General features: G+C 35.4%; 1 protein-coding gene across 8 annotated transcripts in view; it reads right to left on the minus strand.

Moving 5' to 3' along the window:
• Positions 1-23,090, minus strand: part of ZMYM6 (zinc finger MYM-type containing 6) — a 38,178-nt gene that overhangs the window by 8,661 nt on the left and 6,427 nt on the right. For all 8 annotated transcript variants that reach the window (XM_074334368.1, XM_019730103.2, XM_019730107.2 and 5 more), the window contains 12 exons: positions 16,814-16,898; positions 16,127-16,367; positions 12,978-13,152; positions 12,689-12,880; positions 10,724-10,874; positions 10,201-10,316; positions 9,156-9,425; positions 8,838-8,988; positions 8,084-8,256; positions 6,698-6,845; positions 5,341-5,481; positions 4,868-4,905 (listed from right to left, as the gene is read on the minus strand). In XM_074334368.1, coding sequence (XP_074190469.1) covers positions 4,868-4,905; positions 5,341-5,481; positions 6,698-6,845; positions 8,084-8,256; positions 8,838-8,988; positions 9,156-9,425; positions 10,201-10,316; positions 10,724-10,874; positions 12,689-12,880; positions 12,978-13,152; positions 16,127-16,367; positions 16,814-16,898 — 1,881 coding nt within the window. The remainder of the gene's footprint in view (positions 1-4,867; positions 4,906-5,340; positions 5,482-6,697; positions 6,846-8,083; positions 8,257-8,837; positions 8,989-9,155; positions 9,426-10,200; positions 10,317-10,723; positions 10,875-12,688; positions 12,881-12,977; positions 13,153-16,126; positions 16,368-16,813; positions 16,899-23,090) is intronic.

The raw sequence follows: 23,090 nt of genomic DNA on the forward strand, positions 1-23,090 counted from the left end.
AATAATCTAGATTTCTTCTACTGATCTAAAATGCTAACTTTATTATTTCTAAATTCACACACACACACATATTTTAAATTTCTGACTTCCTTTCCACCTATTCATGGCTTCAGTATCAGCTGTTGTAACTATATAGCTTTATAAAATTTGTAGTTTTCCTATAATTTTGGATGCTTGCTCTTCCCTTTTTTTATTCTTTTTCAGAATTTCATTGAAGGTTTTTAAGCAGTGGCGTGACATAACCTGTTTTAAGATCATTCTGGCAATAGATGGAGAAAAAAAAAACTGCAAAGGGCAAGAATGGAACCAGGAAGACAGGTAGGAGGTCCCTGCAATAATCCAGAAGAAAGATGATGGTGGCTCAGACTAAGAAGTTAGCAATAGAAGTGATAAGAAGTAAGGAACACTGGAGAGCAAGTCTTGGAGGAATAAAGGGTCCTGTTTTATACATATTGTTTGAGATGACTATTAATTATCTAAGTATAATTATCATCTAAATGTCAAGTAGGCAGTCGCATACATGAATCTGGAACTCAGAGGTCAGGGCAAAAGAGATAAAACTGGGAATCAGGCACCACCTAGGTGGTGTTTAAAACCACAGGACTGGGGCTGGCCCAGTGGCTCAGGCAGTTGGAGCTCCATGCTCCTATCTCCGAAGGCTGTCGGTTCGATTCCCACATGGGCCAGTGGGCTCTCAACCACAAGGTTGCCGATTGGAGTCCTACAAGGGATGGTGGGCTCCGCCCCCTGCAACTAGCACCGCCAACTGGACCTGGAGCTGAGCTGCGTCCTCCACAACTAAAACTGAAAGGAAAACAACTTGAAGCTGAATGGCACCCTCCACCACTAAGATTGAAAGGACAACTTGACTTGGAAAAAAGTCCTAGAAGTACACACTGTTCCCCAATAAAGTCTTGTTCCCTTTCCCCAATAAAATCTTAAAAAAAAAAAAAAAAAGAACACCACAGGACTGTATGAGTCCCCTAGGAAGCAATGTAGATTGAGAAAATTGACAAAGTTATGATGACCTGGAAGCTGAAGAAGGTATTTCAAGAAGGAAGGAAAGATCAACTGTGTCAAATGTTACTGAAAGGATGAGAAAAATGAACTGAAAATTGACCACTTAATATGACCAAATAAAAACTGATAGTGACCTTAACAAGTGCAGTTTCACTAGAGTGGTGCAGACAAAAGCCTGACTAAAGTGAGCTAAGGAAAGATAACAGATAAGAAAATGGAGGCAACAAGTTGAGGCCACGTTTAGAGGAGTTTTTTCAAAATAGAGAACAGAGAAACGGGACAATGGCTAGAGGGCCATGACGTTAAAGAAGGATTTTTTTCAAGAACTATTACTGCATGTTTTTGTGCTGATGAAAATGATGGGGGGGGCAAATCGAGAATATATATAAAAATCCTATAAATCAATAAGAAAGAGGCAATTCAACACAAAAATGGGAAAAAATTAAAAACAGGAAATGAAAACTCAAATGTTCAAAAACAGAAAAATAAGCAAACTCACTAGTAATCAATGACATGCAAAATAAGACAGCAGTAAGATATTACTAAACTGATTGGCAAAATAATGTTTAAATCTGACATTGAATGATAACGAAGCTGTGGGGAATAAGTACAATCATAAACTGCTTATGGGAATAAAAATTGGAATGGCCACTCTGTGGGGCAATTTAAAAACTAAAAATACAAATACACTTTGACCCCAAAATTCCACTCTACACTATACAAACACCTGCACACATGCACAAGGAGACATCTACAAGGATGTTCACTGTAGCAGAGATTCTTAATAGTAAAATACTGGAAGCAATGAAATGTGGTGCCCACATACAATATAATACCGTATAGGAGTCCACAGTTAAATAAAATGTGGTACCCACATACAATATAATACTATATAGGAGTCCACAGGAATGTACCAAATCTATTAAGTATCATATGGTATTTTTAAAAACAATTATTAAATGTTTTCCATGCATTTGTATATAAGAATGTGAAATATTAAAAATGGTCTGAAAGGACACAAAGCAGACTCCTAATAGTAGTTACATCTAGAAACATGAAAAGGGAACTGGTGATAGTGATTAATTTTTTAAAAAAGAAAAAGGGAAAAGGGAAAAAACCTGTGAGCAAATAAGCCAAATCTAACAATGGTTAATTCTGGATAGCGGGAACACAGTTGAGTAGGAGTTGGCAAAGAATGGCTCTGGGCCAAGTCCAGTCTACTACCTGTTTTTGTAAATAAAGTTTATTGGAACACAGCCACTTAATGCACTAAAATGGCAGAGGTGAGGAGTTGCAACAGAGACTGTATAGCCTGCAAAGTATAAAATATTTACTATCTAGAGCTGTATACAAAAAGTTTGCTGACTTTTGTAGTAGATTTCCTTCTTTGTATTTTCCTTTATCTTACCTTTCCCCAAAATTTAAGACCATTTAAATAACTTGAAGGAGATTCACACTAAAGTCCCAGAGAAACAAAGAAATAATTGTAAAACTGTCAAGTTTTTTTAAAATCATAGAGTGTTACACTATTTATTATTATACTTTTTTTTTTTTTTTTTTTTTTTAAGGAGCGCACAGTTCACAGTGGCCCATGCGGGGATCAAACCAGCAACCTTGGTGTTATTAGCACCATGGTCTAACCAACTGAGTTAACTGGCCACCCCTATAATTATACTTTTTAATAGACTAAACTGAAAATATTAATCAGAGCTATTCTGTAACACAGTTTAAATAACTGGTTAATTATAGGACTCCACATAAGGAAAACATATATAGCAGTCACATTTAATGAGGGATAAGTTCCTGAAAACTGAATAATTCAAAACTAACATAATTCAAGACTAACTGTCCTATACATATAAAATAGAGGAGAGATGCATTCTCAGAGTACATAAATCTACAATCAATATTTTTATAATACATATTAGTATAAAACATAATGCATTAATACCTTAATCAATTATATAAGGATGTGGTTAATAACAAAATTATTAATTATATAACACAGTGATTAATCATGTGATTTTAAAATAAAATTTAATGTTAGTATAAAATATACAAATAATTACCAAGTTAACTTAATGACAGTTCACTAATGTAGTATACTGCCTGAAAGTAATTAAGCAGAAGTTATTATTACCATCTTCCAACAACACAAATAATGGGAGAGTTAAGAGGTATCAAATTAGGACAAGCTCTCTCCACATTATGGTGAAGCTGGTCTGATTCTCTGAAAGACTTGCTAAAGAATGAATCTACTATGGTTTCATTTATCTCATTTTTTGTCACTGCGGACTTCTTGATGTGGAGACACACTGTCCATCTTTAGCCACCATGAAACAGCCATCCACATTTGGCTCATCTTCTTCAAAACTAGCAGTTGTTGCTGAAATATGGTCAAAAGCCTGTGTCAGTCACTTCACTGTTGGTTGATGTTCTGAGGGCCCCGGCTGTTGCCAGGGCCCTCTTCCTGCCATCTTTGTTTTTCTAATTCTAACAAGTCTTCCTTTATTAATTCACAGGGAACAACCCAAGCAAAATGTCAACACCCCCTTACCAACCTTGCACAAATTTACCTTCTTTACCATTTTCACAGATTCTTTTTTTTTTTCACAGATTCTTTATTAGCAAGTGTCATGATGTCTTCCAAGTTAAAGCCTCTTTAAATTATAATAAAACTGAAATGTTTTGATAGCTTTGGAGTTAGCAGGTATAGCTTGTCTGCTCATTTTTATATACTTAAAACTTTGGTGGGCTTTAAAATGAGAAATTAGTAAACCTTTTTGTTTCACTGTCACCTCCTTCCAAATCATTAAAACCACTTCATGCCTTAGCACAGATGATACCTTGGCTTTAGGGGTGCATTATGGCAGCACTGATCTTGTAGCCGTGTTGCCAGGATTTTATCCATTTATTCTATTATCCTTGCCTGGTTACAAGATAATTTTGTGAACTAAAGGGTGTACCTGCTTTAATGCTGCTTTTGGTCTTTTTGAACATTATCTCTAATATTCTGCAGGGTGCACTCTCCTACATTAACAGAATGAGATACTGCAGCAGTAGTTTGGCTTCTTCAGAGTTTTATCACATTTAACTTCTGTTCCAAATTTATTGAATTATGGGCATATTTTTTTAGCACTTGCACCACCACTTAATGAACCTGAATGACATTGTTAGTTGATATTTTTAAAAATGATTTTTAATTGTATCAAGAGCATATGTTAAGAGAGCAACACAACAGTCACCAAAAACATTAAGCTAAGATCTAACACCTTTGCTTCATGTGATATTGATCAGGAATGATGGGAATTTTATTTTCCTGCTAAAGTGATGCTGAGACAGGACAATAATGACATAGTTTATAACCCTTTCAGCCTGCCAGATTTGAAATTATGTATTTCTTCAAAAATTTTTTTTTAGTTTTTGGAAGTTTTATAATATTTCAAACTTGAGGCATAAAGTAGGAATTTAAATATTTTTACTTTGCACTGTTTTCAGCCTCACATAATTCAAAGATGCATAAACTGACACTATACTGAACTTTTTCAAGAAAATTTCTAGTCTAAAAGAAAACTACCTGAATGCAATAAGAGAGAAAAATAAGCAACCAGATGGAATTGACAAGTATTTAAAGAAATTAAGGAGTCATACACAAATAAATCAGGAATGCATTCTTATTCATGATTTAACTTTAACATTCAAAAACAAAAATTAATGCATAATATATACTCCACTTTTTAAAAGACTAAGCTGCAAACAGAAATGTACTCAGATATATATTAGAAGGTTATATCCAAAATGAAAATAAAATGGCATCATCAGGCAAAATATTAACAATAAAACTTACATCTTCAATGATCTTTGTTGCTTCTTTAGTTACTGCACCTGTTATAAAACATACATTATTATCCCTAGAATATACAGAAGTAAACAGTGAAACCAAGAAGTTACTTTCCTTTCACTAAAGTGGTCTATAGTCTGGTACAGAATTTCTCAAAAACGGTTCAAGGAAACTCAGCTCAATATCATCTGGGGTCCTTGGTAAAGGTAAGAATTCCTGGGCCCCAATCCCACCCTACTGTATTAGAATCTCTGGTGGTAAAGGCAGCTATATTAAAATCACTTGTGTTCTTAAAGAAATAAATTATAACATACCTCTTCCTTTCCTATCCATCCCACCCTGCTAGCTACCCACTTCCCTCCGAGACAGAGGAACATTTCCTCATATAAATGTAAATGTAAATATTACCAATAAGAGCTACTCAGACTAGACACACTCACTTCCACAGCCTAATCAAATGCCTTTACATCAAGTCATACCTTTCAAAACACTGTTAGTGTTCCCTGTGGGCTGGGCTGGAGATACTTTTGCCAATGACACCACACTGGTTATAACTGGCGTTGTATTTGTCCTTGCAGAAGGGAGCGCCACTGAAACAGTTGGTGCCTTAGAAATATTTACTGATTAAGATAAAAAGGTAAGACCTAGTATAAACAAAAGGGACACACACACACACACACACACACACACAAACCTGTTTAACAACTAAGTTTTCAAGGTGCAATGCAAATGTCTAACTGTAGAACATTGAGTTAGGTGACTCTGGTCACATTAGTGCTCATTAGAACTTAAAGAGAAGATGATTCTCTAAAATTATTAACTTCAAATGATATTTAACAGGTAAAAAATATAGGATTAACTGGGCTTTTCTATTCAAGAATATTAAAACTCCTACACCTAAGCTTGCTTCAAATAAAAATTTAACATGACAATTTTTATACATAAGTTGGTGATGTAGCTCTCCATCCAGATAATGTTAACCCACATTATAGAAAGAAAATTCTACCACCCACCTGACTGGTCTCAGAGAATGGATGATAATACAAAAGATTAGCACAAGGCATGTCTGGATTAAGGTGATGATTAATAAGACTGCAAAGGTACACAAGGGCCAGACTGCAAGGAGTCAAAGCACATGGATTCTGTCAATTCAGCAGCACTCCAGGCTTTGGTCAGAGAACATAATATCAAATGTTTTTAATCTAACCCAGTGAAGTCCTACAGCAGGGAGCCACTCTAAAAACATACCACGTAGCTATCTATTCATCTGGATATTTTGACCACATTAGCTGTCCTACTTGCAAAATTATTTTATTCTTAGCCAGAAAAAACTTTGCTACCCATGAAGAACTGGTCTACTTTATTTTTTGTGATGTAATTAATGTGTTGTTCTTTTTCTCTTGGCTACAAGCAAGCTCTGGATCAAATCTTACACCAGTCACGGCAACTACATTAACATACTTATATCCTCTCTCCCTTTGTTTGCTCCAATTTTCTATTTTTATTTCTAGTTAATTAACTGAATAGCATATATCCCTTAGTGTAAGTTATTTATGTACAGATAAATTCAATCAAAAGCAATCAAATCTAATTTCCCTATAAGATTAGTGTTTCCACATTTATTATTCTTGGTGTGTTTGATTATGATAGCAAAAAACATCCGGATTAATTTTCCCTCAAGGGCAATCTTTAAAGATTCTTATAGGAAAATTTAAGGAAACTCAGGCTATCTCAATCCAGTGCAATTTTGTTTTTATTATATTATTTACAGCTGTGTATGTTGATAGTGTACCCTAGCACCGACATAAAGATCCCATTAACTAAGTTTAATTTTACCTTTTCTTTGTGAAACAGGGTCATTCGTAATTTGCTGATGACAAAACTCCAAGACACAAAATAGGTTACAGAAATGTTTGATGTTTCCTTGCCATTTTATGGACTCACTTAGTTTACCCTGTCGTTTACAAGCATCACATTTGGCCATCTGAGAAAGAAATGTAGGGCAGAATAGACTTAAAACTATGAAATAATAAAAAATTAACATTAATCATAAAACCAGAAGGCATTATGAAAACAGAATATATGAGTCAGTTGAGATTACAAAATGCAAGGTTCCTTCCCACCTTAAAATACTGTGGTTAAAATAAAAAAAATAAAAAATATATATATATATATATATACACACACACACACACACGCGTCGGACAGTTAAGTTTGTGAACTTTCCACCGTGTGTGCATGTATGTGTGTGCATCTGTACCTGTATATGTATAGAATACATACACACTTAATTATTTATTTCATACAGATAGCCTCAATCAAGAGAATACAAAAGTTGATCTCCTATTTTCAAAATTACCAATGAAGGAATCTAAAGATAGGTTCTCTTTTTAAAAGGTTAAAAGGCAGCATATTGCAGTAGAAAGAATATGGGCTTTGGAGTCACAAAGACTGACAAATATCTAGTGGTATCCTTTGTCTTGAGCACTGAGATAGGTCCTGGTCATATAATTATGAAAATACATACCTCCCCCCAAGAAGATTATATTTTGGGGGTAGGGAGACCAGTAAACAGGTGATTTCACTGCAGTGTTATAGGTGCAGTCTATCGGTCATCTACCAGCTTCTTCAAGGGAATATTACTTAATCTCCCTGGACCTTACTCTTATTCCTTATTGATAAACTAGCATTAATATACCTACCTCTCGGGACAGTGGTGAGGATTAAATGAAATAACACTTACGAAGCACCGAACATGTCCTATTAGTGGTTCAATTAATATTAGCTTTTGTGGTTAGCCCTTCAAAAAAGTAATTGTTTTTACAAAGGAGGTGGACAAGGAGGTCAGTAATAGTCATTTGACCTATGAAGTGAGAACAAGGTCTGACTTCAAATTCCTCAGAGTAACTTTCTGACTGCGAAGGCTTAAGGCAACAGAACTATGTAAAGTTCTAACTTGAAAGAAGTTATAACTAAGGTCAATGTGCCTTATAAGAAAGCAAATAATAAAAGGAACATACCCTCAAACAACGACAAAGTCTTCAGAAATTCTATACTCTTTACTCCAAAGATTTCAAGTTTATAATCAACTGAATTTTACTTGGAGTTCATAGTTTATTTTATCCAGTTCTAAACACAAATTTTATTCACATAATCTGAACATATTTTAAACAGAAAATAATTTTTACAAACCTCAGAAAGCCAGAGGTATATTACATTTACCTGATAAAACAGAACTGTAAATTTGGACATGCAATCTTCACAACAAAACTCTTCTAACTTGCCCTCTAATCGATTTTCTACCAAATTAGGGGATGTCTGGGAACAATAACTACACATCCTACAGTAGTTTCCCCACCGTTCTCCAAAGTCACGGGCAGACAGGTACTTGCAAACTGAGAACCAGAAGAGATGAAAAGAAGAAACAACAAATTTACATTAAACTTGAAGGAGGTAAAGTGACTTCCTTACAGTCTTAGATAAAAACTTTAAGTGAATTTCTAAATACTCGACAAAATTATTTGCCTTTAGGTTAAAGTATAGTCTCTATATTCACAAAACAAATTCATATTACCTTTTAAATATACTCTAAATCGGCCATCTATATTTAGAAACATCAGAGGTATAAAAGTGTCTTAAGCCAAAAAGCCATAATTGCTTAAGTACCGTCTTCACAAATTGGTACAAGAACAACAAGTTCTCTGAAGTCACAGCTAAACTCAGCAAGAGATTTTCTATACTCTATATTAATAAAATTGATCTCATTATATTTCAGAAGTTTTTCTTTACTAAGATAATTGTAACATTTAAAAGGATAGACTTTAAAGTGAAGTAAGTATAAACTCAATATAAAGGCCTCAAATTATACCACATAAAACAAAAATTACTTGAAAATGAATTATGGATTAATAGCCCAACTCATAATGAATAATTCATAACACATGCTCTGTGGATAAAACTGAACTTTTTTCTTTACCTTCACTACAGAATGGCTTATCAACCCCTGAGAACCGTACAGTCTCCTTTATAATTTTCTGTAGTTTACAGTAGTCACACATTGCTATAACTTTATTTTTCTTTTTGTAGTCATCAGAGCAAGTCTTGCCACAAAACAGAAACATTTTACCCTGCAGAGAAAGAATACTCATTAATATCTAATTAAACATTATCTTTATTTTTAAGAAATCCTTTCCTCCTCATTTAAAAGCAAATTAAGTGATAGTCAAAGATGAAGAGATAAAAATGTTTCTATTGGATAAGTTTAAATTCAATCCCTTTCATGATCTCTCTTTACCTTGTAGAAAAGAAGTTCAGGTTTTGTGGCAAACAGATGGTTGCAGTGCTGACACTTGAGTTTAACAACTGCATGGGCAGGAGCAACTTGCTGGGCCTCTGCGGCAGGAGACTGGAGGCCCGCTGCTGCAGAGCCACTGATGACGCTGGCGGAAGTGGCAGAGGTGCTACCTCCTCCTTCTGACACCGCTGACCCGGAGTGCGGGCTTCCTTGGCCCTGAGACAGGGGCACTGCTGAGGAGTTTGTTCCTTTTGGCTTGTTAAATACATTCTGAACGAACACAAATAAGGCAAACGTTTTTAACAACTGAGAAATAACGGAACTTTCGCCTTCTCATTTTGATAAATTAATTCCCCTGCCAATATTTCTTTAAAATGTATAAAGTAGTACACAGAAAGAGTTCCAATAGCATATTTACAGAATACAAGGACCGAGCAATGCAGGCTTCTAGACAAACACCTTTAGTATACATGACCTTAATAAATTAGAGCAGGCCTCTCCTTTCCAAGACACCCCTTCACCTGCAACCCCATCACCAAGCAGCCTCTGACAGCTATTAAGAACACTAGTCTCTCTCTCCTTAGCACCAGGGACACTGCATCAGGCATCTTCCCATCCTGGAGGATCACTAAACTCTACTGTCTGTGTATCGCGCAGAGTGAAGAGAAGATATGACAAGTAAGTGGAAGCTTACAATTCCATGCCAGGAATTGCATCTGGCCCAGGATGAGAGGAAGGGACACGTGAACAGATCATCATACCATGTATCCAAACCATATCCTAGCTTCCACCTTTCTGAAAGGGAGAGAGCCAAGGGAAAAAGTGAGAAGGAAGGACAGTTTAGGTGAGAACTCTGAATAAGGAAGAAAGCACTGAGGCTCAATACCTGGGCTCAAACATTTTGCAGAAATGACCTTTGGAACCACAGTTGAACTTTTTTCTTTCTAACTTACAGTGTAATCTTTTATGTACCTTCAGCAGTTAACATTTTGCCATAGACCAATGGCTAAGAGAACTGCAGGAGTAAAATACTCTTAGATCATACCTGGAAAGCCACCACACAACTGGAGCTGCAGAAGCTGTATATAGTTCCATTGGACATGGCTAGGTGATACTGAGGGATTGCTGAGGTTTTACAACTATGACACGAAACCTGGACTCCTTGGTAACAAAAAATAAAAACCAATGAATAAATGACACAGATGAAAAAATAATCCAAAAATGTATTAGAATAAAAACAAATAATATAAAAACAAAAATCAAGGAGCTTTATTATAACCTGTAAAGCTAACTACAACTTCTTCAATTAAATCTGATTTACACAAAAACTAATTTTGAACTTGTGATTTTTTTTTATTTTCACATATGAAACTACAAAAAAAAATCTCAACCAAGAAAATCAGTGAAAAACATTTTTCACTTAAACATCAGTTCTTTGAACCTACACCAATCTTGGGTCTTTATCTAACCATATAGATAAATTTAGTTTATAACAAAATAAAGGAAAAGCAGTTACATTCTTCTTCAATAGTTATTAAATCTATAAATTTATCAAATTTAAACATTACCTGAAGAAATAACTGTCTTAACTCTGTAAGCAGATAAACAATTAACAGAGCAGAAAAGTTCTGTTTTTCCTGAGTCATTCGTAGTCTCAATCATTTCAGCTGAGGGCCTCAATGATTTCCCCAAGGCATATGGAGGAGTCTGGGCTGAATTCTGTTAATAAAATAAAATAACATTCACATACCTAGTACAAGCATACATATGTACATATTGTTTAAGAAAAGAATAAAGAGGGGAGCATTTGAGGTCTTGCTCCCTGGCATATGTCATCAGTTTGGTTCAAATAAACTCTTATAAAAATTAAAAAAAAAAAAAGAATGAAGAAAAGCTACTTACAACTACTGCCTTTGGTTGAAATATTTGAGCATGACAACAAGGCCACACCAAGCATGGACTTTTCAGAAAGTTGGGATGTGGGAAAAATAAATTCTTTCAGATAATAATAAAATGTAAACTGAAGAAAATTAGTAACTACTCATATATATACTAGCAACAACATACCACATTAAAAGGAATGAATCAGATAGTCTTAACATTCTTTTCTCATTACAAATAATCAGAAAAGACCAGGTAATCCCTGAACCAAAGGGCCATCCTCGGTACAGACTTGGACATTAATCTAGGAGACAGTCTACCACTGTAAGGTTATTTAACTAGTAAGACTCTTTAGGAGGAGGAAATAGAAATGACGTTTAAGGTATATTATGTCATCCTGCAGAACTACTTATTTTCAAGCTAAGTTTCATAATAAAATTTGCCCATAAGTTTATCATGTTTTAAGAAACAATAATAATAATGGCTAACATTTACATAAATTTCCAATATTATTACTTATTGAGTGTTTACCAGGAGCCAGGACCCATGCTAAGCCATTTATATACAGTGCATCACAGAATTCTTTTAACAACTTAGTGAGATACTTTAAAATATTGAATTAACAAGAAGTTTATCTTTAATTAGATAAACACATAGACAGAAAAGTCAGAGAATAAACTTATTTCATCTGACTCCAAAGTCAAGCTCTTAACTGCTAAACTAACTCTGTCACTGACACAATATAAGGTTTCTCAGTAAGAAATTACATGGGGAAGTATATGGTAGGAATATATAAATTGTGAAATTTCACTACATAATCTTCCTGGTAAAAAAGGAACATCATTTATGCAGCTGATAGGCCAGTAATAAAATTAGGAATGAAATGGATTTTTGGATCATATATATATATATATAAATAAAATGGATTCTATTCCTGTGAAAGCAATAACCAGACTGCCAAAAGTTGCAATTCCTAGAAAAGTGATACTTTTCAAAGAGATGAATGTCCATTACCAACTGCTTAGAGGAATTACATATAAATCAAACTTGATAACTAAAAATTTTTTAAATTATTATTTACATCCTTTTTAAAAAGATAACTTTTTAAAGACCAAAATCATTCAGCAATAATTAAGCTGACACAAATTGATATATTTAGTAACCAAATGTATCAATTATTCAATAAAGTAAATAAAAATTAAAGTATTCTAATAAGGCAATGTTGCCAAAATAATTACAATTCATTCCAAAACACATTTAAAAACGTATTTTCTAAAAGGAAAAGATATGCTTTAGATTCACTGATTTTTATTATCTTTTTAACTTGTGGTAATAGTTGATTTACAATAACATGGGATTTTCTTCACTTTGATATATCACAAAACATTTCAGACTGAGCAAATCATGAAATGACATTTGTGAATTCCTGGCCATGAAGGAAACCTTAAAAAATGATCTAGTTCACGTATATCATCTCACCCCCACAATCAATCCTTACAGTATCATAACCTATCCTACTTTTCTGGAAGGGAAATCACACACCAGGATTAACTGATGGGAAGGATCCTCTTTTATTTTGTATTTCACCCCTGTGCAGCCACCTCAGAAGAGGTGAGCCTAACTATATGCAACAGACTGATATTCATTCATACCTGCTTATATGCTGTGACACTTGTTGAAGTGAAAACCTTCTGGGACTGGCTGGGACCAGAGCTACTATAGCAATAGCTCCCACAGTTCTCACAACATTTCATGGTAAGGTTGTTGGTAGAGTGAAATTTTGAAAAACAAGCATCACTACAAAGACCATGTACCACATTTTGATATTTAACTTCAAATCGAATCTAGGAAATAAAAATACATACACATACAAAATAAGCAGAGCCAGTTAAAAATCTCTGATCTTTGATTAGAATCTCAATAAAGATAAAAGGAACTTACATCAGCATTCTTCTGACACATGCTGCACTTAGTTGAAATGCTATTGGTATATATGGTAACAACAGGTTTTTTCTTTAGCTCATAAGAAGAAAGGCATGACTGGCTGCAGAAATCTTTGCTGGGAGAAGAATTTTCAAATTGGATTGTGATCACATCCTTTGAATTTAAAATGTCTCTAAAAATAAATAACAAAGCCAAAATGAAACATATTCTTCCTCTTTGTGAGCTAAAATGACTATACTTACAAAGTGCAGCTAATGAAAATGGCTGACCCTGCATAAGGCATCTGGAAACCTGGGTTTGATGATTAGTTCTGTTACTTATCGGCTGAGTGACAATAAGTGAGGCAATTACTATGTCAATTTCCTCATGTATAAAATGTTGTTTATAATACCTAACTTATAGATGTGTGAAGAAGAATTATACTTAAAATATATCCAGTCAGACACACATGACAAAAACAGTGAGGCTTCCAGCTCTAACCAAGTTTCATCCACTGGAGCCAATGGAGTGAGTGGCCATCCCACAACTCCAGACCACAGAACACTTGTCCTCTTATTAGCCAGTAGCTGCCAAGAGTAGAAATATGAATGAGACAAGAAATGAAATTAAAAAAAAAAAAAATTTAATGCAAGATTTGGGAAACAGTGAACTACAAAAGATAAATATAAAAAATTGGCATGATATATAAAATTTAGCTGTAATTGAAGTAAGCAAAGAAACAGAGGACAAAAGGGCTATTAAGGTTTGGTAGCAGAGGACGGAAACAAGAATAAGACAAAAAGGACACAAATAATTGAGTGGTTCTGTGAGATTCCTAGAGTCATTTTATAAGAGTTCATTGTTGCAATAAACACTGACAGTAAAAACAGAGGCTGATTATTGACATTCTTCTGACAAGTATAAAAACTGAATAGTCATTAATCAGAAACACTAGTGCAGGCCATAAAGTAAAAAAATAATGGCAATAATATGATATACTACAATAACGTGTATTGAGTAATTACTATGTGGCAGGCATTGCTCTCTTTACTCAAATTATCCAATTTAATTATCAAAAAACTCTATGAGGTAAGTATTATTATAACTGCCATTTTATAGATGAGGAGACCAAATCCGAAAGGTTACATAGCTTGTTAAAGTCACACGGCTGGTAAGCAGCGAAGCCAAAATGCAAATCCCAGCACTCAGATTCTGCAGTCTATGGAGTTAATCACTTGACAGTTCTGCCTCCCATCCTGTACCTTTATTATACAGAACTGTTCCATGGTAAACTAAGAAAGAATAACAACAATAACAAAGTACTTTAATCTCCTAAAACTCACCTAACCTTAAATATATGACAGTGAATCTTGGAAACCAAGTGGATATGCTTACACACAAGTGAAGTACTATCTTAGAAAAGTCATTTTTTTCTCTAAAAACAGAATACTACAGAATTTCATTTAATAATGTGAATCTGCCAGTGGCATAATGTATGCATAAGTAAACCAATGAGAATGTCTTTTTAATGAAATATAAATATAAATGTGCACATAAATATAAATGTGTTCTAAACCTTACACATCCAAATGAATGTTACACCTTAACATTTATCTTTAAAAAGCCATACCTCTTCCAACAACATGGCTCCAACTTTTTTTCTAGTTTTTCTTTTAATTTATAAAAACTCGAAGAACTTTTTAATTTTATAGCCAAATATCATGTTTAACAGTATGATTAAGTTTAACCATCTACAATAGTCAGCTGATTAGGCATCAAATAACTTTTGGCAATTTGCAAAAATCAAACCCATGCTGAAAAGATAGATTTATTACCTAACTTAGTCTAAAGGAATGTTTCATAGGTTCTGAAAGCAATGCCAAATCAAGAGATTAGAAAATTTTTTTTGACTAAGAGCAGTACTATGGTTAAAAAGTCCCTGACACTAGTGACTATTTTTAAGAGAATAATACGCATTTGGGTATATAAATTGTGCTATGTTCTTTAAAATTTAATTCATTTTCTCTTGATATATGACATGTTGAAACAGAATATCTAAAAACAGAAAACTAAATTTACTTCTTCCAGATCAGTTTTATGAGGATGACATAAAAGAGTTAAAGTAAGGCATTAGAAAGGCATTCTAGAACAAAACTAAATTTTAATATTTAAGTAAAATATTTTAAAATTCCTCTTTCCTTTCGGTTGGAGATTTCCATTTTAAAAGGATCTACTTTTAGATACCTAAGGCCAACACAGCAAGCAGATAAAGAACCTGTCCTTTATCTCCAAAGACAAAATAGGGGCCTATAAATTATGTTACATATACACAATATTAATTTTATTATTAAAAATAATAAGATCCCACTTATTAAGCATTTGCTATGTGGTAGGCCCTGTGCTAACATTGTCTGATTAAAATCTGAGGGAGTAGATACTTCCAGTGAAGTATCTATCAATGAAGAAACTAAGGCCAAGGTTATCCAGTTCGTAAGTAATAGAGCCATGGTCTAAAACCAAGTTCTTAACTTTTATTGCTCTACATTAGTAACTACTGACAACGTACTATATTCCTAGAATTACACTACCACAGGAACAGGCAAAACATGTCAAATTCTTCAAACATACTAAGGTAAAGAAAGAAGTTGACTTTGTTGCTATTTCTTTCTCTTTCTGCATCTATGCATTATTTAAAATAACAATGATCCCCAACAAAAGCTCACAAGGATTTTTTTTTATAAACATATTTTTGTGGCCATTTAGAGTTTTTACCTTCGAAAGAATTAAATAATTTCCATATACTTGCATAACTGTGATATTATTTTATTCTATACATTCAAGATAACTTCAATAACATTCAAGATAACAAGTAATTTTGAATGGTTGTTGTCTACAATTACAGGATATATGAGAGGTCCTACAATTCCCACAAATAGTTTATTTCTTTCCATAGTAAAATTTAAACTGAAAGACATAAGGAAAACTCATTTAGACAATGTTTTTAACACCAAATTGCTTACTTTAGAATTTGCAAATTTCTCAATTAGCCTAAAAGCTATTTTCATAGAAAGGTGCTAAAGAGATTGAGAGTAGCAATAGCATTTCGAACTAAACTATATACAACTAAACAAGTAAAGTAAAAAGGGATGTGATTAAGAATTTTATACTTCGAGCAGTTTGTGCAGGTTTTCTTGGGAGGAGGTAGTAGGCAGGCAGGTGAAGGATATCTGGTGATGCACCACATGGAGCAAAAGAGATGAGGAGATCCTGTCTTATGATACGCAGTTTGCCCCTTATAGAGCAGTTTTTTACAGCCAGAACAAACAGCTACAACTGGAACTGAAGGAAGCCATCTGTTTGGACCAGATGATGCAAGAGGAAACTGAATGCCTGGGGTCAACTGCTGAGCTTTAAAAAAAAAAAAAGTTTTAGTATCAACTGAACACATACACATTCTCTATTTCTTAGGACAAATTACCTCAGTCTTGAAATCCAATATGAATAAAGCAATAAGCACTCCAGGGGATTTCAAACTTTTAAAATCATAATCCATAGTAAAAACTACATTTCACATTATAATCCAGGACACACATACATACATGTGTATATATGATTTAATAACTGAAACAGTAGTTTCATGAAATAATGTTTCCTTACTACAAACATCGTACTCTGATATAAACTTATTCTATTCCAATTTTTAAAATGCTGGTCAAATACCAGCTACCCAGTTTGAAAAGTAATGCTTTATCTAAAGGAAGAAAAAAAACCTACATGAGGTACTTTCCCTAAATTCTACTAGTCAGATATAACATATATTAATCATAATTAACTTTTGCAGTTCTATTTCTTACCAAGAGGACTGTCATTAACTGAAAACACAGCACTAATTTTCAGTTCACTTTCTTGAGTTTTTGGCTTTGGGGCATGTCCATACTCCTTAAAGAAAAAAAAAGAAAGAGAAATGAATATGGTGTTAGTTTAGTATCTAAGTTAACTAGAAATTCAAGCAAAAAATAATTGTTATATTCATCTCTTCTACATTCTAATCATAATCACCTTTACAAGTACCTCAAAAGTCAAAATTTACAAGTTATCAAACTAGCTTTAGTCTTTACAAAAAAGGATCTTTCAGAATTGGAATATCTTTTATAATGGAATATCTTTTACTTTTCAAACGTAATCTTTATATATAGGGTAATAGACAGCTTTTTTTTAAAATTTTTTATTGGGGAACAGTGTGTTTTTCCAGGACACATCAGCTCCAAGTCAAGTCATTTTCAATCTAATTGTGGAGGGCGCAGCTCATCGGCCCATGTGGGAATCGAACCGGAGGCACTGCGCTCTAACCTCTGAGCCAACTGGCTGCCCACTGGCAGCTCAGCTCCCAGCTCAAGCCGTTGTTTCCAATCTAGTTGTGGAGGGCACAGATCACAGGCCTATGTGGGAATCGAATATGATCTTGGTGTTATGAGCACTGCGCTCTAACCATTGAGCCATTCGGCCACCCCAATAGACCGCTATTTCAACGTTGAGCACTACCCTTTTTTGAGGCTGTGTTTATAAGGGGTAAATTAAATTAAATCTGACTAGCTTATAGTTTGTATCAAATTGGTAATTTTAGCCAACAGATTTACAAGCTGTCATATCTGTTAATAGCAGAATGAATACAAGAGCTTCAATGTAATCTGCTCATTATCCATAAAATCACAGCCTAAATCAGATTTATGCTTATCATATTCTTTAAAATGTTTTAAAATATAATCATGAAACAAAGTTTTAAAAATATAAATACCTATCTCAAAAAAGACTCTTTATTCTGAGATGACAACCATCCTACTTTTTTATGTGTCAAAATAGCCTTACATATTTCAAAATAAGTTTTTTAAGTCTTACTTTTCTGAAATAATGGTGAGAATATATGGTAGTGTATTTTTAACCTCCCTAAACCTAGCAAAATAACTGACTGATATAGCAGTTCCCAAAGTTACTTTTGAAATTTCTTTGAACTATTAAATGCCAAAGACTAGGAACTACTGCATTAATTTACCACTTCCCATAATGTGCATTATGGCACAAAGAAGCTGCTGTTTACAAGGCAGGAACTATGATACTTTCTTTATAGATGCGGAAAGTGAAGCTTTTAGAGATGTTCAGCAATTTGTCCAAAACTCACAGAGATACTCAGTGCACAGATGGGAATCAAACCCAATTATCTCTCTTCCAAAACCCATGCTATCTCCCCCATAAATGTACAAATACAACAAAACATAATTACTATAATAAACTCAAACCCTGGCCCCCCAATTGAAAGTAATTTCTCCTGTTGTAGTCTCTCAGATCTCCTTTTACTCATAGTACCTGTCATAATACATTTCATATTGATTTGGGTAATAATTTAATGTCTAACACTGCTCCTCCACATGAGTGTGCACACGACCATGTCCACTATGAATAGGGACCGTATTTGTTTTTCCACCTCTATACAGGCAATGCCCAGCACAGTCAACATAACACAACAGAGAAGACTGGGTTCTGACAGCAGAAACAGATGGACCTTGGTTCAAACAAGTTATTTGATCTTTCTTAGTTTTAATTTCCATATCTATAAAATAATATTATCTAACCCATTAGGCCATTATGAGGGGGGTGTAAATGATTTAATACAAATAAAATACGTAGCATGATGCTTTACAGCTAGCCAGAAGTTAAGTGATTTACACATAAAAATGTTAGCTCTTACTATTTTTATAATTATGGCATTAAAAAAATATTTGTTGAATAAATGAATCCAACTCCATTCAACCTAGAGTAGATGTTCTTAAACATTATATTTACATAACAATATTTATTTAGTGACACTTGCAAAAAGAGAAAGTAAAAGTACCTATATATACCTCCTTCAACTTACTAAAAAGAACACTTAAGATTCAATAAAAAATTACTTTGCCTTATCAACTCAATCTTTAATATTTTTTTAAACATGCATGTTGCATTTCCCTGGTCAGCTCATTTTACTTCATAAAGTAACTACTCCAAACTTTCATCACTCGTAAGTCCCAACCCCACATATTTCATGCTCACAGTGATCTTTCAATTTTACCAAGAAAAATGAAGCAACTGAGAACTCCCTCAACATCCTGATTCCCGCTTCCACCATAACTACAAATTAATCAGCAAACTGTCCTCCTGTCTTACAGGAAAAGGCAACATTCCTAGCCACAGCTAAAAGAGTGCTTGCATTCGGGATCCCTTTCCCTCTTTTCTTTCAGCACTCCATACTACCTTTGTGTATATTCAGCCTCTCTCCATCTCCATATTGGTTTCTTTCCCTCAACTTATATGAGGTGTGATCAACAAATACAGTGAATGCTGCTGCCGAGTGCCATCCAACGGAAAGGCAGGAATCTCCAATACAGGAAACATCACGTCAAACCTTAGTAACCGTGTGTGACAAGTTTCAACTTGTTCGGTGCAGTCAGTTGGCTGTGAGCTATGGTTGAGAGAAGGTATGTTTTAAAGTGTGCCGTAAATCATGGATCACGAACAACTCATTAACATGAAATGGGCATTTTCATCCTCCATCATGACAACGCTCTGTGTCACACATCGCTCCTGGTATACGGCAATTTCTGTCAAATAAAAACATTACAGTGTGGGGACAGCTGGATGGCTCAGTTGGTTAGAGCGCAAGCTCTGAACAACAGGGTTGCCGGTTTGATTCCCACATGGGCCAGTGCACCCTCCACAACTAGACTGAAGGACAACGACTTGAAGTTGATGGGCCCTGGAGAAACCCAATATTCCCCACTACAAAAAAAAAAAAAAAAAAAAAAGATTGAAAAAACAAAAACATTAGAGTATGTTCTCCTCCACCTTTGTTACCGGATCTAGTACCATCTGACTTCTGGCTCTTCCAGAAAGTCAAATAACCATGAAAGGTAAACGTTTTGAACCAATTCAGGACATCGAGGCAGCCACAACAGCACAACTAAAGACACTGACAAAAGAGGACTTCCAGAACTGCTTCAGAAAGTGGCAAGAACGATGGGATCAGTGCGTTCGAAGCAAGGGGGAATATTTTGAGGGGGATTAATGGCAATGTGTCTTTTACTGCAATAAATTTTTTTTAAACATTCACTCTATTTTTTTATCACACCTTCGTAAGTGTCAACTGATAGTCATCAGTGCCAATTCAATGCCAACAGGAATCCCCAATTTGGGGTACAGTGAAGGAGGAGACTTTATTCAGAGTAAACAGCTCAACTGTGATGTAGCACAGCTGTGGAACAGCTCAATTATGAAATATCATGGCTGTGGAACAGCACAGCTGTGAGGCTGCCCTCAAGTGAGGCAGCAATCTCCAGTTAGACAGCTCTGTTCCTCTCCACTCAGGTCAGCTGAGACAGGATAGTTTCCACGCTGTTCTGGTCCGGCAAGTTGTCTTCTGTGTTTCAGGTTTAGCTAGGGAAAGTCTTCAGTGGAAAAGGAAAGTGGCTCCTCAGAGCCAGAAGGGAGCTGACTTATATAAAAGAGAAGTCCCTGCTCCTGGTCCCTGATTGGTCCATCCTCATGCAAATGAGGATTCCAAATCCTCAGTTTGATTAGTCCAGAAAGCACTGTTCTGATTGGTCAGTGAAGATGCTAATGGGGATACAGCTATACAGCTCCAATTGGATGGGGAAAATCTCAGTCCTATTGTAAGAGTTGGCTCAGACAACAGATAGTTTGGATGCCACACTAAAAAGTTTACGCTTTATCACACATGAGAAGACAGGGTCTTTAAAGGGAGTAGTGTCATCAGATCTGTAAATAGTAAAGGCAGGCAGTTCAATGTGGGAGGCAGGAAGTTCAGTGCAGATACAGGCAGATAGTGTAGGCTTCTCCCTGAAGCATGTCTTCTGTGACAAGCTCCTGTTTAGAAATGGTTATTTGGTTCTTTTTAAATTTGAGTCCAGGAACACTTGGTAGGTATCTTTTTTCCTTGGGTCAACATAAGGAACCTATTCCCTTAAGAATTCCTGCCCTAGGGCCGGCCCGGTGGCTCAGGCGGTTAGAGCTCCGTGCTCCTAACTCCGAAGGCTGCCGGTTCGATTCCCACATGGGCCAGTGGGCTCTCAACCACAAGGTTGCCAGTTCAATTCCTCGAGTCCCGCAAGGGATGGTGGGCTCTGCCCCCTGCAACTAAGATTGAACACGGCACCTTGAGCTGAGCTGCCTCCCGGATGGCTCAGTTGTTGGTTGGAGCATGGGCTCTCAACCACAAGGTTGCCAGTTCAATTCCTCGACTCCCGCAAGGGATGGTGGGCTCTGCCCCCTGCAACTAAAATTGAACACGGCACCTTGAGCTGAGCTGCCGCTGAGCTCCCGGAAGGCTCAGTTGGTTGGAGCGTGTCCTCTCAACCACAAGGTTGCTGGTTCGACTCCCGCAAGGGATGGTGGGCTGTGCCCCCCTGCAACTAGCAATGGCAACTGGACCTGGAGCTGAGCTGCGCCCTCCACAACTAAGACTGAAAGAACAACAACTTGAAGCTGAACAGAACCCTCCACAACTAAGATTGAAAGGACAACAATTTGACCATTGTTCCCCAATAAAGTCCTGTTCCCCTTCCCCAATTAAAAAAAAAAAAAAAAAAGAAAAAAAGAATTCCTGCCCTCTCTTCTCTTTTTACAACCAAGCAGAGAAAAAGTATTCTAGTTCTTTCTCTACTTCCTCACTTTGATTCCCTCCAGAACTCAATGCTATCAGGATACTGCTTCAACTGTCTTAAGATAACAAATCATCTCACAATTGCCTAATCCAATGAACACTTTTAGATTTTATCTTTTCAGATATATCTGACACTGCCAATTATTCCATTCATTGCCTTCCAGTTGTTACTTTAATTCATTACTATATCTTAGTTTCTCCCTCATTGATCTTCTAACATTCACCCCTAAAGTCAATCGTTCCCAAATTCAATGACATCAGAAGCCCCTGTAGGTCTTGTTAAGACACAGATTGTTGGGCTTCAGCCCCCAACATTCTGATTCAGTAGATTTAGAGCAAGGCCCCAAGAATACACATTTCTAATAGGTAATGCTGAGGCTGCTGCTTGGGGGACTACTTTGAAGCCACTCTGAAGCCCTAAATTAATCCAGTTTCCAACTTTCTATCCTGAGCTCTACTCTACTCTCTACTCTTGTTCCTTTAACAATCTCATTCACATTCAAGATTTCAACTATCACCTATATAGGGTTACCAGATTTAGCAAATAAAAATATAAAACACCCAGTTAAATTTGAATTTCAGATAAACAACAAATAACATATATAACTATGTTCCAAATACTGCATGAAACTACTTATGTAAAATAATCATTGTTTATTTAACAGTCAAATTTAACCAGGCATTCTGTATCTTATCTGGCTAGATCTACAACACTGTACCTACAAGTAGATAACTTTCTAAATACCACATCCACATGGCAAATGCCTGCCAGTGCAGATTACCACTTGAGTGTCCCACTAATCCCTTAAACACAACAGATCCCAAACTACGCTAATTACTTCCCCCCATATTCTTTTCCTAGCCCCTCAATAAATGGTATTATCACTCAGTGCACTGAGGCCAGGAACTTGTGTATTCCTGGACTCCACCTTGACTCTCACACCTCATATGCTATCTCTAAGTTTGATCAATTCTACCTAAATATATTTTTTCAATTACAGTTGACATTCAATATTGTATTCGTTTCAGATGTGCAAAGTGGTTAGACATTTATATAACATACAAATCCATCCCGATAAGTCTAGTACCTCCTTGACATCATACAGTTATTATATCATTCATTATATTCCCCATGCTGTACTTCACATCCCTGTGACTATTTTGTAACTGTCAATTCATACTTCTTAATCCCTTCACCTTTTTCCCCAAGTCCCGTAACCCTCCTCCCACCTGGTAACCATTAGTTTGTTCTCTGTATCTATGAGTTTTTTTCTGTTTTGTTCATTTATTTTGTTTTTTAGATTCAACATGTAAGTGAAATCACATGTTATTCGTCTTTCTCTGTCTGACTTATTAGCATATTACCCTCTATGTCCATCCATGTTGTCACAAATGGTAAAATTTCATTCTTTTTATGGCCA

Source organism: Rhinolophus sinicus, linkage group LG06 (genome assembly GCF_036562045.2).
Source record: "Rhinolophus sinicus isolate RSC01 linkage group LG06, ASM3656204v1, whole genome shotgun sequence".
NCBI lineage: Eukaryota > Metazoa > Chordata > Mammalia > Chiroptera > Rhinolophidae > Rhinolophus > Rhinolophus sinicus.